This window comes from Schistocerca serialis, chromosome 9 (genome assembly GCF_023864345.2).
Source record: "Schistocerca serialis cubense isolate TAMUIC-IGC-003099 chromosome 9, iqSchSeri2.2, whole genome shotgun sequence".
Taxonomy (NCBI): domain Eukaryota; kingdom Metazoa; phylum Arthropoda; class Insecta; order Orthoptera; family Acrididae; genus Schistocerca; species Schistocerca serialis.
This window is the reverse complement of record NC_064646.1, coordinates 92,468,153-92,480,902: the sequence shown is the minus strand read 5'-3', so window position 1 is coordinate 92,480,902 and position 12,750 is coordinate 92,468,153. Positions and strand designations below refer to the sequence as shown.

At 41.4% G+C, this 12,750-nt stretch overlaps 1 protein-coding gene across 4 annotated transcripts in view; it reads left to right on the top strand.

Moving 5' to 3' along the window:
• The first annotated feature begins 203 nt into the window (after positions 1-203).
• Positions 204-12,750, top strand: part of LOC126418732 (protease inhibitors-like) — a 64,558-nt gene continuing 52,011 nt past the window's right edge. For 3 of the 4 annotated variants that reach the window (XR_007575891.1, XM_050085645.1, XM_050085643.1), the window contains exon 1: positions 210-341. Coding sequence is in view for 3 of the 4 variants with exons in the window: in XM_050085645.1 (XP_049941602.1) it covers positions 272-341 (70 nt within the window). In the remaining variant the exon portion in view is untranslated. Of the gene's footprint in view, positions 342-12,750 lie in introns of all 4 variants that reach the window. The other variant, XM_050085646.1, reaches the window with a different exon arrangement.

Sequence of the window (12,750 nt, the reverse complement as noted above, 5' to 3'; positions counted from 1 at the left end):
GGAACCTCAGAAGCGCCGCCCTCCCTTCGGTTTACAGAGTGACTGTAATAGATCTTTCCGTACATCGAATACCAGTAACACTTTCAATGACTGAAACTACGCCGCAGTTTTGTTTTATACAGTGAATCACTCCTTGGCGTCAGAGGTGTTATCGAGTCTCTTAGTAACCTCGACCTCCGAGTTCATAAAAGTCGTACGGAGGGCAGCTCCACCAGATAAGGTGAAGAGCCACAGCCAGCCGTGTGGTTCACTGTCAGTCACCAAGGCAGCCATGAGGTTCATCGTCGTTGTACTAGCCCTGGTTTTACTGGCCGTGGGGACGACTGCGCAAAATGAGAAAGGTACAGTGTTTCTGGCAGGCAGCCAGCTTTCTGTCAATCAGCGCTCCAGTTCCTTGTTTCTTCTTTTATTTCAACAGGCTTCATACTGCTTCAACGCAACCCACCACATACTTCTCTTCATCTCAGAGTAACACTTACCCCCAACATTCTCCATTATTTGTTTGTTACACATATTCCAGACTCTACAGTTTTATCCCTCTGCTACTTTCTCTAATAGCTTGTAAGTTATTCCCTGATGTCTGAACACATGACCCTATCAACCTGTCCCTTCTTCTTGTCAAAATTTTCCAAATACTTCTCTCCTCACCGATTCATTCCTTGTCATTCTATCCAGTTTTTAACCTCCCTCTATAGCATCAAACAGCAAACTCTTCGATTCTCCTATTTTCTTGTTTTCTCATCCTCCGTTGTTCACATCCATACAATGCTTTGTTTTCCTAATGTACATTCTCAGAAATTTCTTTGTCAAATTTAGATCTGTATTTAATACTAGTAGACTTCTCTTCACCAGAAATGCCGTATCTCCTTGTTCTGCTTTGCATTTTATGTCCTCAATCACGTGTTATTTGCTCCCACGGTAACAGAATTCTTTCACTTAGTCTAGTTCGTGTTCCCTAATTTTAATGTTATGTTTACTGTTAAGTTCATTTTTACTACTCATTACTTTCATCTTCCTTCGGCTTACTATCAACCCATAGCATGTGCTCATTAAACTAATCATATCATTTAAGCTTTTGACAACTTTGACTGAAATACTCTCTTTCAAATTCTGAAGGTGGCAGGGGTAAAACACTGAGAGCGAAAGGCTACTTACAATTTGTATAGAAACCAAATGGCAGTTATAAGAGTTGAGGGGCATGAAGGGGAAGCAGTGGTTGGGAAGGGGGTGGGACAGAGTTGTAGCCTCTCCCCGATGTTATTCAATCTGTATATTGAGCAAGCAGTAAAGGAAACAAAAGAATAATTCGGAGTAGGTATTAAAATCCACGGAGAAGAAATAAAAACTTTGAGGTTTAGCGATGACATTGCAATTCTGTCAGAGACACCAAAGGACTTGGAAGAGCAGTTGAACGGAATGGATAGTGTCTTGAAAGGAGGATATAAGATGAACATCAACAAAAGCAAAAGGAGGATAATGGAATGTAGTCGAATTAAGTCGGGTGATGCTGAGGGTATTAGATTAGGAAATGAGACACTTAAAGTAGTAAAGGAGATTTGCTATTTGGGGAGCCAAATAACTGATGATGGTAAAAGTAGAGAGGATATAAAATGTAGACTGTCAATGGGAATGAAAGCGTTTCTGAACGAGAGAAAGTTGTTAACATCGAGTATAGATTTAAGTGTCAGGGAGTCATTTCTGAGTGTGTGGAATAGGATTGGGGAGAAGTTTGTGGCACAACTTGACTAGAAGAAGGGATTGATTGGCAGGACATGTTCTGAGGCATCAAGGGATCACCAATTTAGTATTGGAGGGCAGCGTGGAGGGTAAAAACCGTAGAGGGAGACCAAGAGATGAATACACCAAGCAGATTCAGAAGGATGTAGGTTGCAGTAGGTACTGGGAGATAAAGAAGCTTGCACAGGATAGAGTAGCATGGAGAGCTGCATCAAACCAGTCTCAGGACTGAAGACAACAACAACAACCATTTAACCGGTAGTTCAATACTTTCTCATTTTCACTCAGGATAACAATGTCCTCAGCGAATCCTATCATTGATATTCATTCTCAATTACAGTTCCACCACGTACTCATTCTTTCATTTTTTATGACTGCATCTTAGATGTCCAGATCGAATAGTAGATTGGTCCCATCGGATTAGGGAAGGATGGCGAAGGAAGTCGACCGTGCCCTTTCAATGGAACCTTCCCGGCATTTGCCTGGAGCGATTTAAGGCAATCACGGAAAATCATAATCAGGATGCCGGGACGTGGATTTGAACCGTCGTCCTCGCGATGCATGTTTATAAATTAACGGTCTGTTCTTATAATTTACACCTAGTTTCCTGAGAATGTCAAACGTCTTGCAACATTTTACATTGTCGGACGCCTTTCTAGGTTGACAAATTCTATGAATGTGTCTTTATTTTTTTCAAGTCTGACCTTCATTATCAAGCGTAACGTAAGATTGTCTTTAACACACCAAACGTCTCCAGTCTCTCCTTGGGTTTCATTACTGACTCAAGACCTGCAGACCTCCGTTAATACAGGCAAACCCACGAGTGGAGCAGTCTTTTGAAACATTTCTCCTTCGAGTGTTGTCGCTGTAGAACAGTTTGGTGGCTACCGTCGAGTGTTTTTCTCTGCTCTCAGCTGTTTTGATTATTGTGGCGATATACGTAATACAGCGCCACTCACTGGGGGTCATCGGCCATGAAAGTTGTCCCCAGGCATAAATACTGAGTGCGACGACTAGCATTACCTTTGGCTACCCCAAACATAGGGAACTGATTGAAAGATATTATTTATTACACTATTAGCTGTATCATATATATTAGGTTCCAAGTTTTTCACAATGACACTTCATGTTGTCAGAATGAGATTTTTCACTCTGCAGCGGAGTGTGCGCTGATATGAAACTTCCTGGCAGATTAAAACTGTGTGCCCGACCGAGACTCGAACTCGGGACCCTTGCCTTCCGCGGGCAAGTGCTCTATCAACTGAGCTACCGAAGCACGACTCGGGCTCGGTACTCACAGCTTTACTTCTGCCAGTACCTCGTCTCCTACATTCCAAACTTTACAGAAGCTCTCCTGCGAACCTTGCAGAAGTTTCATATCAGCACACACTCCGCTGCAGAGTGAAAATCTCATTCTGGACACATCCCCCAGGCTGTGGCTAAGCCATGTCTCCGCAATATCCTTTCTTCCAGGAGTGCGAGTTCTGCAAGGTTCGCAGGAGAGCTTCTGTAAAGTTTGGAAGGTAGGAGACGAGGCACTGGCAGAAGTAAAGCTGTGAGTACCGGGCGTGAGTCGTGCTTCGGTAGCTCAGTTGGTAGAGCACTTGCTCGCGAAAGGCAAAGGTCCCGAGTTCGTGTCTCGGTCGGGCACACAGTTTTAATCTGCCAGGAAGTTTCACTTCATGTCGTGTTCACTGGTATGTATCAAGAAAAGCATCCGACCCGAAACTGACACTTGTGACAACACTTTCGCCATTTCACAAGACCCCTGTCTGATCCAAGTCTCTTCAGTAACTGTTCACACTCGACAAGAACGCTGTGCTTCCTACTGTCCAGATTTTAAGTGATACGAAGCTGCCGTGGCATTCGTGCAGAGTCCTTGACGTATTACCTGCTAGCTTCTGCCTCGGGTTCTTTGGTCGACGCTTGTGTAACGAACGTTGCCACTGTCAAAGGTTCACTCTTCATTGCTGGTGGCGAACGGGAGTTGAGCTCGTGGCTGCATAGCACATGTACCTATCTCACCAATGTCTGAGAGTTTCTTCTCCTATTCGTTACCACTGCGATTCTCTCGTCGTTACCTGAAACGGTCGTTTACTGTCGCATGGGAATACAGGATCCTCTCTGACAGTCCTCCATGTGATATTACGTGTTTTTTTCCCCCTGCTTGACACTGCAAAGTCATTGGTTCCCCAAAGCGGTTGCTTATTAGTAGCGAAAGACTTTTACCTAGAGGATACTGTAGCCTAGGTACACATGATGATTTTTGGTCCCTACTTCAGTCTAGCGACTGACTGTGGAAACAAGTGAAGGAATGCGCACTAGAGACCACTATAACCAGTTTCCGCCATTTTCTAAGAATTTTATTGTTAGTAGACATGAAGACGGGTTTTGTGTAGCATTTGTATAAAGTTCACGTCCTACACATTTAAGTGCTGTATAATCTATTAAAGGTGTTTGGAATATGTTGTTAGTTCTTCAGGTGCTCAACTTTATGGCGTGTAAGATATTTCTTAGAACTACTTATACAACGTGTGGACAGTTAAACCATAGAAGAACTTCGTGGACTGTGTTCGATCTCGTACATTGATAAAGAAGGTGTTTTGCCTTAAAACACGTGATCCTTGCAAATGAAATGAGGTGCTTTAATGTCACAAACAATTTATGTGTCTTAAAAATAGACATCTGTCTTAGTTTCCAACAATTTCTGTTTCAAAATGTGTTTAACTTAGAATTGATATTTGAACATACTCTCGCTTAATTTGATTTCACTTACTGACTATTGGTGTGCTGTATAGTAATAATGTAACAGATAGATGATTAAATACAGTATTCAAAATATTTTCTTCATTACAAAGCTTTTTAATTTCAATATAATATTTGTTAATAAGTAGGAACGCGCGATGTTATACTGACCCTAAGATTTATCTTACAAGATAGGTTAAGAAAAGACAAACCTAAATCTATAGTAGACGTAGAGAAAGCTTTTGACAATGTTCACTGCAATACACTCTTTTTGAAATTCTGTGGGCAGCAGGAGTAAAAGGCTGGGGCGAAAGGCTATTTACAACTTGTACAGAAACCGGACGACATTATAAAACTCGAGGGACATGAAATGGAAGCAGTGGTTGTGAAGGAAGTGAGGCAGTGCTGTACGCTATTACTAACGTTATTCGATCTGTACACTGAACAAGCAGTAAAGGAAAGCGAAGACAAATTTGCAAAAGGTCTCCAAGTTCAAGGAGAAGAAATAAAAACTTAAGAGTTTTGCCGGTGACATTGTAATTCTGTCAAATATGGCAAAGGACTAGGGAGAGCAGCTGAATGGAATAGACAATGCCTAGAAAGGAGGATATAAGGTGAACATCCATGAAAGCAACACGAGAATAATGGAATGTAGTCGAATTAAGTGAGATGATGCTCAGGGAATTAGAGTAAGAAACGAGACACTTAAAGTATAAGATGAGTTTTGCTATTTGCGCTACAAAATAGCTGATGACGGGCGAAGAAGACAGGATATAAAATAGCTACGGTAAGGAAAGCATTTCTGAAGAAGAGAAATTTGTTAACATCGAGTATAGATTGGTCAGGAAGTCCTTTCTAAAAGTATTTGTATGGAGTGTAGCCATGTATGTAAGTGAAACATGGACGACCAAATAGTTTAGACAAGTAGAGAATAGTAGCTTTCGAAATGTAGTGCTACAGAAGAATGCGGAAGGTTAGATGGGTAGATCACGTAACTAATGAGAAGGTAGTGAATAGAATTGGGGAGAAGAGGAATTTGTGGCACAACTTGACTAGAAGAAGGGATCGGTTGGTAGGACGCATTCTGAGTTATTAAGGGATCACCAATTTAGTATTGGAGGGAAGCGTAGAGGCTAAAAATCGTAGAGGAAGACCAAGAGATAAATGCAGTAAGCAGACACAGAAGGATGTAGGATGCAATAGTTATTCAGAGATGAAGAAGCTTGCACAGGATAGAGTAGCATGGTGGGCTGCATTACACCAGTCTCTGACTGAAGACCACAACAACATGCATATGGTGCAAAATTTTAAGAAAAAAGCAAGTTCAAATAAACCCATAATAGTAATAAAAATGGGAAAAATTTATATTGTCCTCAATAACTGATGAAAATGACTCCAACGGGCTTCTGATGAATGAACTGATGTATTCAGTCAATCAAACGTATAAATTGTTAAGAATGGTGATCCTACAATATTTCATGTAAGGATGCAATAAAAATAATAACAATCAACTGAAGACCACCTCAGGTGAAATGTAATTAGAATGATAGTGGTTACCCCAAATACTATTCGTAAGTCACTCGTCAATGGGAAATAGAGTCCCATACCATAAAACTAAACACAAAATATTCTCCAGCTCATAAATACGAGAGTTATTCGGAAAGTAAGGAACGACTGGTCGCGAAATGAAGACCACAGAGAAAATTCGATGAAGTTTTGCACAGGTGTGTTAAGCATTGTCTCTAGTATGCACGTCGATCGCATTACCTGGTTCTTTTTAGTTCTGAGCACACAGGGAGCAGATAAATATACCTAGAACAATAATGTCTCCCGCCAAGTACAGGGGCCTAGTCAGAAATCTCGCCTGATGTTATGCAGTCAACATTACATAAGTGTCGTGCGCTTTCTTCTTCAAGACAATTCTCAGCCACATTCTGCAGGGGCATTGAAGATGCTCTTCCATCGTTTTCAGTTGGAAATGTTTGATTACGCACAATACAGCCCGTAATTTTCTCCCTCTGAGTTTCATCTCTGCACACATGAACCGCTGGCTAAGAAGACAACATTTTTGCACAGACAACGAGCTGTAGGCCAATGTAGAGAATTGGCGGAAAGAGCTGGTAGCTGCCTTCTATAACGAGGGTATTGGAAAGTTGGTACAATGCTACGACAAACGGCTAAGTCGGATCGGCGACTATGGAGATAAGTAGCTGGAAGTTGTAGCTAACTGCTGCAAATAAAACAGTTTTGATTTTCACTGTGGTTTCGATTTTCGCGACCCATCGTTCCTTACTTTCTGACTAGCCCTCGTATATAAAATCCACAATGGACATCAGCATGTGAAATACGTAAAATCATTAATAGATTCCCGCCCTCTATCCAGTCTTGGTTCCAAAATGCAGATTAAGTAACAGTTCGATGTTGCACACCGTCTAGCACCCGTGAACTGTTAAGCTTCAGCCAACTCTCAGAGGCAAATTCCCACTTGACCTGGATTATTTCTAAGTATGAACCAATACTAAATTTATCGCGCTGCCGTTTGAGGCGTGAAATTCATTTATGAAGTTACACTGTCAGCTCAGCAAACACGTTACCTCGAGACTGGTGCATACAGAGCGACTGCTCGACTCAGAATGACCAGAAAGGCCGCTCACGTTTAAGGATTTGCTTCCCCCTCCAAAATTCACAACGTACTTAAAATATAGAACATGGACCTCCATTGAACGTATACATAGGTCGTGAATATGTCGTACTAGAAACCCCGACTGGCAAGTGTAGTTACAACGACGCAAAAAAATCAAGACACCACCAAATAATTAGTGTAGAGTAATGAAATTCCGGGAATACATCTGTCTTGGTAACATATGTGACTAACATTGCAAGATCACAGTTCAATGTAAGCGCGAGATGAACCATTGCAAATGTGAAATGCTGCTACGTGAATAATCGGTGTAACCTCCAGAACGTTGAATGCAAGCACGCAAACGTGTGGTCATTGTGTTGTACATGTGCCGGATGTCAGTTTGTGGGATGGAGTTCCACGCTTGTTGCACTTGATCGGTCAATACAAGGGCGGTTAATGCTGGCTATGAATGACGCTGGAGTTGTCGCCCGATGATGTCCCATATGTGCTCGGTTGGAGACAGATCTGGTGATCGAACAGGCAACATGTCGACACCCTATACAGCGAGTTGGGTTACAACAGCGGTTTGTGGGTGAGCATTATCCTGTTGGAAAACACACCCTAATATCTACATCTGCATCTACATGGGTACTCAGCGAATCACACTTAAGTGTTTGGCAGAAGGTTCATCGAACCACCCTCACAATAATTCTCTATTATTCCACTCTCGAACAGCGAGCGAAAAAAAACTAACACCTATATCGTGTGAGCTCTAATTTCCAATGTTTTATGATAACGATCATTTCTCTCTACGTAGGTCGGCGTCAACAAAATAATTTCGCATATCGAGGAGAAAGTTGGTGACGGGAATTTCGCGAGAAGATGACGCTGCAACAAGAAAAGCCTTGCTTTAATGACGTCTGCCTCAAATCCTGTGTTATGTCATTGACACGTCCTCCTCTATTTCTCGATAATACAAGACGTGGTGCTCTTCTTTGAACTCCCTCGATGTATTCCGTTAATTCTGTGTGGTAAGGATCCCACACCGCGCAGTAATACTACAAAACAGTATGGACGAGCATAGTCTAGGCAGTCTCTTTAGTGGATCTGTTGCCTCTACTAACTGTTCTGCCAACAAATCGGAGTCTTTGGTTCTCCTTCCCCACAATTTCTTTGTGTTCTTTCCAGTTTAAGTTCTTCGAAATTGTAATTCCTAGATATTTACATGAATTTGCGTCCTTTAGATTTGATTAATTTATCGTGTAACACATTCCTATTAACACTCAAGTGGATGACCTCACACTTTTCATTATTTAGGGTCAATTTCCAGTTTTCATGCCATACAGATATCGTTTGTGAATCGTTTTGCAATTTGCTTTAATGTTCTGATGACTTTACTTTACGATAAACGACAAAATAATCCGCAAACAACCTAAATCGGCTGCTCAAATCGTCTCCTAAATGATTTATATATATATATATATATATATATATATATATATATATATATATATATATATAAGAACAGCATAGTTCTGCGGAACGCCAGAAATCGCTTCTGTTTTACTCGATGACTTCCCGTCAATTACTGCGAACTGTGACCTCTCTGACAGGAACTCACGAATCCAGTCACATACTTGAGACGATATTCCATAGGCAGGTTATTTGATTACGTACGGCTTTTGACGTGCAGTGTCAAAAGTTTTCTGCCAATCTAGAAATACGCAATCACAAACAATCCTGTTGGTGGAACATCCGCATCTGAGCATTATACCAGAGGTTGAAAATACCGCTTCAGTTGTAAAGTTCTTTTATTGTCATTAGACCGGTTTCGGGCTCTAATAAGCCCTCCCAGTTCTGCGCTCGTAGGTACCACACCGCGCCTATTACATGTCCTCTGCGGCGTTCGGGGACACAGTACCAAATTACGACACCTGAAGATGAGCGCATAAGAGCCCGAAACCGGTCGTGTGATAATAAAAGAACTTTACAACTGAAGCGGTATTTTCAACCTCAGGAATACGCAATCAATTTGAGATCCATTGTCAATAGCACTCAACACTTCACGTGAGTAAAGAACTAGCTGTGTTTCATAAGAACAATGTTTTCTAAATCCGTGTTGACTGTGTCTCACCAGACCGTTCTCTTCGAAATAATTTGTAATTTTGAAACTGGCTATATGTTCCGGAATCCTGCTGCATATCGAGGTTAATGAATTGGGCCTGCAATTTAGTGAATTACTCCCATTGCCTTTCTTGAATGTTGGTTGACCTGTGTAAGTTTCCAGTCTTTGGGTACGGATCTCTCGATCTCTCATCGAGCGATTGGTTGTATATGAAAGTTAAGTGTGGATCTATCGCACCAGCATACTCTGAAGGGAACCTAACTGGTATACCGTGTGAACCAGATGAATTGCTTTTATTAAATAATCTAAGTTGCTTTAGTAGTCCGAGGATATACAGGGTGTTACAAAAAGGTACGGCCAAACTTTCAGGAAACATTCCTCACACACAAATAAAGAAAAGATGTTATTTGGACATGTGTCCGGAAACGCTTAATTTCCATGTTAGAACTCATTTTAGTTTCGTCAGTATGTACTGTACTTCCTCGATTCACCGCCAGTTGGCCCAATTGAAGGAAGGTAATGTTGACTTCGGTGCTTGTGTTGACATGCGACTCATTGCTCTACGGTACTAGCATCAAGCACATCAGTACGTAGCATCAACAGGTTAGTGTTCATCACGAACATGGTTTTGCGGTCAGTGCAATGTTTACAAATGCGGAGTTGGCAGATGCCCATTTGATGTATGGATTAGCGCGGGGCAATAGCCGTGGCGCGGTACGTTTGTATAGAGACAGATTTCAAGAACGAAGGTGTCCTGACGGGAAGACGTTCGAAGCAATTGATCGGCGTCTTACGGAGCACGTAACATTCCAGCCTATGACTCGCGACTGGGGAAAACCTAGAACGATGAGGACACCAGCAATGGACGAGGCAATTCTTCGTGCAGTTGACGATAACCTTAATGTCAGCGTCAGAGAAGTTGCTTCCGTACAAGGTAACGTTGACCACGTCACTGTATGGAGAGTGCTACGGGAGAACCAGTTGTTTCCGTACCACGTACAGCGTGTGCAGACACTATCAGCAGCTGATTGGCCTCCCCGGGTACACTTCTGCGAATGGTTCATCCAACAATGTGTCAATCCTCATTTCATTGCAAATGTTCTCTTTACGGATGAGGCTTCGTTCCAACGTGATCAAATTATAAATTTTCACAATCGACATGAGTGGGCTGACGAGAATCCGCACGCAATTGTGCAATCACGTCATCAACACAGATTTTCTGTGAACGTTTGGGCAGGCATTGTTGGTGATGTCTTGATTGGGCTCCATGTTCTTCCACCTACGCTCAATGGAGCACGTTATCATGATTTCATACGGGATACTCTACCTTTGCTGCTAGAACATGTGCCTTTACAAGTACGACGCGACACCGTCATCGGTAGTATTTCTATTACCACGCGCAGAGAAGGCATTGACTGTGTCTTGCCGCTAGCTTACTTTGCATGCGAACAGAATCTCTTTGGATTTTCTGTCAGGTTTCGTGACAAAGTTTCATTGTGGAAACTATCATAAGCATCTTGCATTGAAGACCGCGCTAAATTTCAGTCTTCTGTAAGAGACCGCCAATCTTGGAGATTTTGCGTTCGTTGAAATTTGGCATGCTTTTTTCGTTGTTCTGCAGCAGTCTTCTGATCCGTTTTGTTACCAAGGAGGATCAGATACGCCCTTTTCTAATTTATTGTATCTAAATCTGTCAACTGCTGCTGACACTATTTCTTTAAATTCAAGCCACATCTGGTCTACACCTACATTGTTAATTCGGAAAGAGCAGAGATTTTGGATCTTAGAGGATCCTGAAATATTTCAGTATGCACTTTTCCACTTGTGCAATGCATTCCAGCCATGTCTTTTTGCCATTTCAGGGCCTCACAATTCACGACCATTCCTTCAATGGAAGGAAATTTGTTGTAGTCGATCATAAGATTATATGTAAATGTCCGTTTTTCTTTATCGGCCGACGGAAGTCTGGCATGGCCCACAACTATTTCTTGAGGTTCTTTTGAATCTTCATATGAAAGTGACGTTCCACCACGCACCGTATGGTGGATTGCGGAGTATTTATGTAGATGTAGATGTAGCGTCGAAGTCGATCACGATCTAGCCGAACTTGGCGCTGTTCTCATGTCTCTGCCTGCCATCTTCTGTATGTACATAAATACCTGCCAACCACCGTACGGCTCTTGGAGGAGTGTACTCCGTACCAATACTAGCCATTTTCTTTCCTTTTCCACTCACAAGCAGAGGTAAAAACGACTCTCTATATGCCTCTGTAGGAGTCCTAATTTCTCGTATCTTACCTTCATGGTCCTTACACGAAATGTATTATGGTGGTAGTAGAATCGTTCGGCAGTCAGCTTCAAATGCCTGCTCTTTTGTCGGTAGTGTCCCTCATGATGAACGATATCATGACGATCGTATAGATGTATATGTCATGTGAAATTAAAGTCCTTTTTCCCTATTCAGACCATTCACATTATTCTGATCTCCAAGTTTCATATCTGTATTATTGAAACGCTGTCTTGGACCCAGTTGAGGCATAGGTGATACATAAATTCACATTCAGTCTGTTTCATTGTTGTTGACCGTATTTAAAAATTTAAAGTACTGTTGTAATACACCCATTAAAATGTAAAATCATATGTCGAGAGTTTAACACAATAAGAGCTATTGTTGCAGCTGGAAATTTGTGTGTATGTCTTGTGACGGTGTAACTAACGGTGCGCTAATAAACGGTCTTCTTTCCTCCACTGTATGGGAACGATAGCACTTAGCGACTTTCAGCAGAGTTTACACATAATTTAAAAACCGTTATTAAACCTTTTCTCGCTAACGCCCCTCGAAAATTGATAAAAGGAAAAAAAAATTACCGTGTGCTGTGCATTCGCTGTTGATGCAGATTTCAGCATCAGACATGACCTTTTAACGAGCTTTTAACTTATTACTTCTTTACTACTAACGCTATTTGCAACACAGTTTGCCATTGAATACCCCTGCAAAATTATGTCACTGTACGACGTGTAGTTCAGGAGATATAACGTCATAAACATTTAAATGTGTGAAAAACTGGCTTTTGCTTAAAATGGAGCGCAAATTACCAAGTTGGTTTTCATTCATTGTTTCATAATGAGAGGCCTCATCGACTTGCAACAAACTTCAAGTATAGTTGTCCCCTTTCCTAAACTTTTTCTCACTTACATGCCTAAAGGTAAGTATCTAGCACATTTATTCATTTCTGAAGTAATCTGACGTTTGATGCTGCAATAGAAACGGGAATTCGATTCTTTAAACTATCGGGATTTTATTGGGAATGTATTAAAATACAAATTGTACATGTGTGCTTATGACAGACAAAAATTTGTTAAAACTTGTGAAACAAAAAGCTAGGACTGCTAAACAGACGCGTCTTTTTACGCTACATTCAGTGGTGGTGACAAATTTCGCTTGTAAATCGCTACTTTAAAATGAAGTGTTCCTTTAGTATATGCCGAATTAATACTTAATTAAATAAACAAGAAATCAA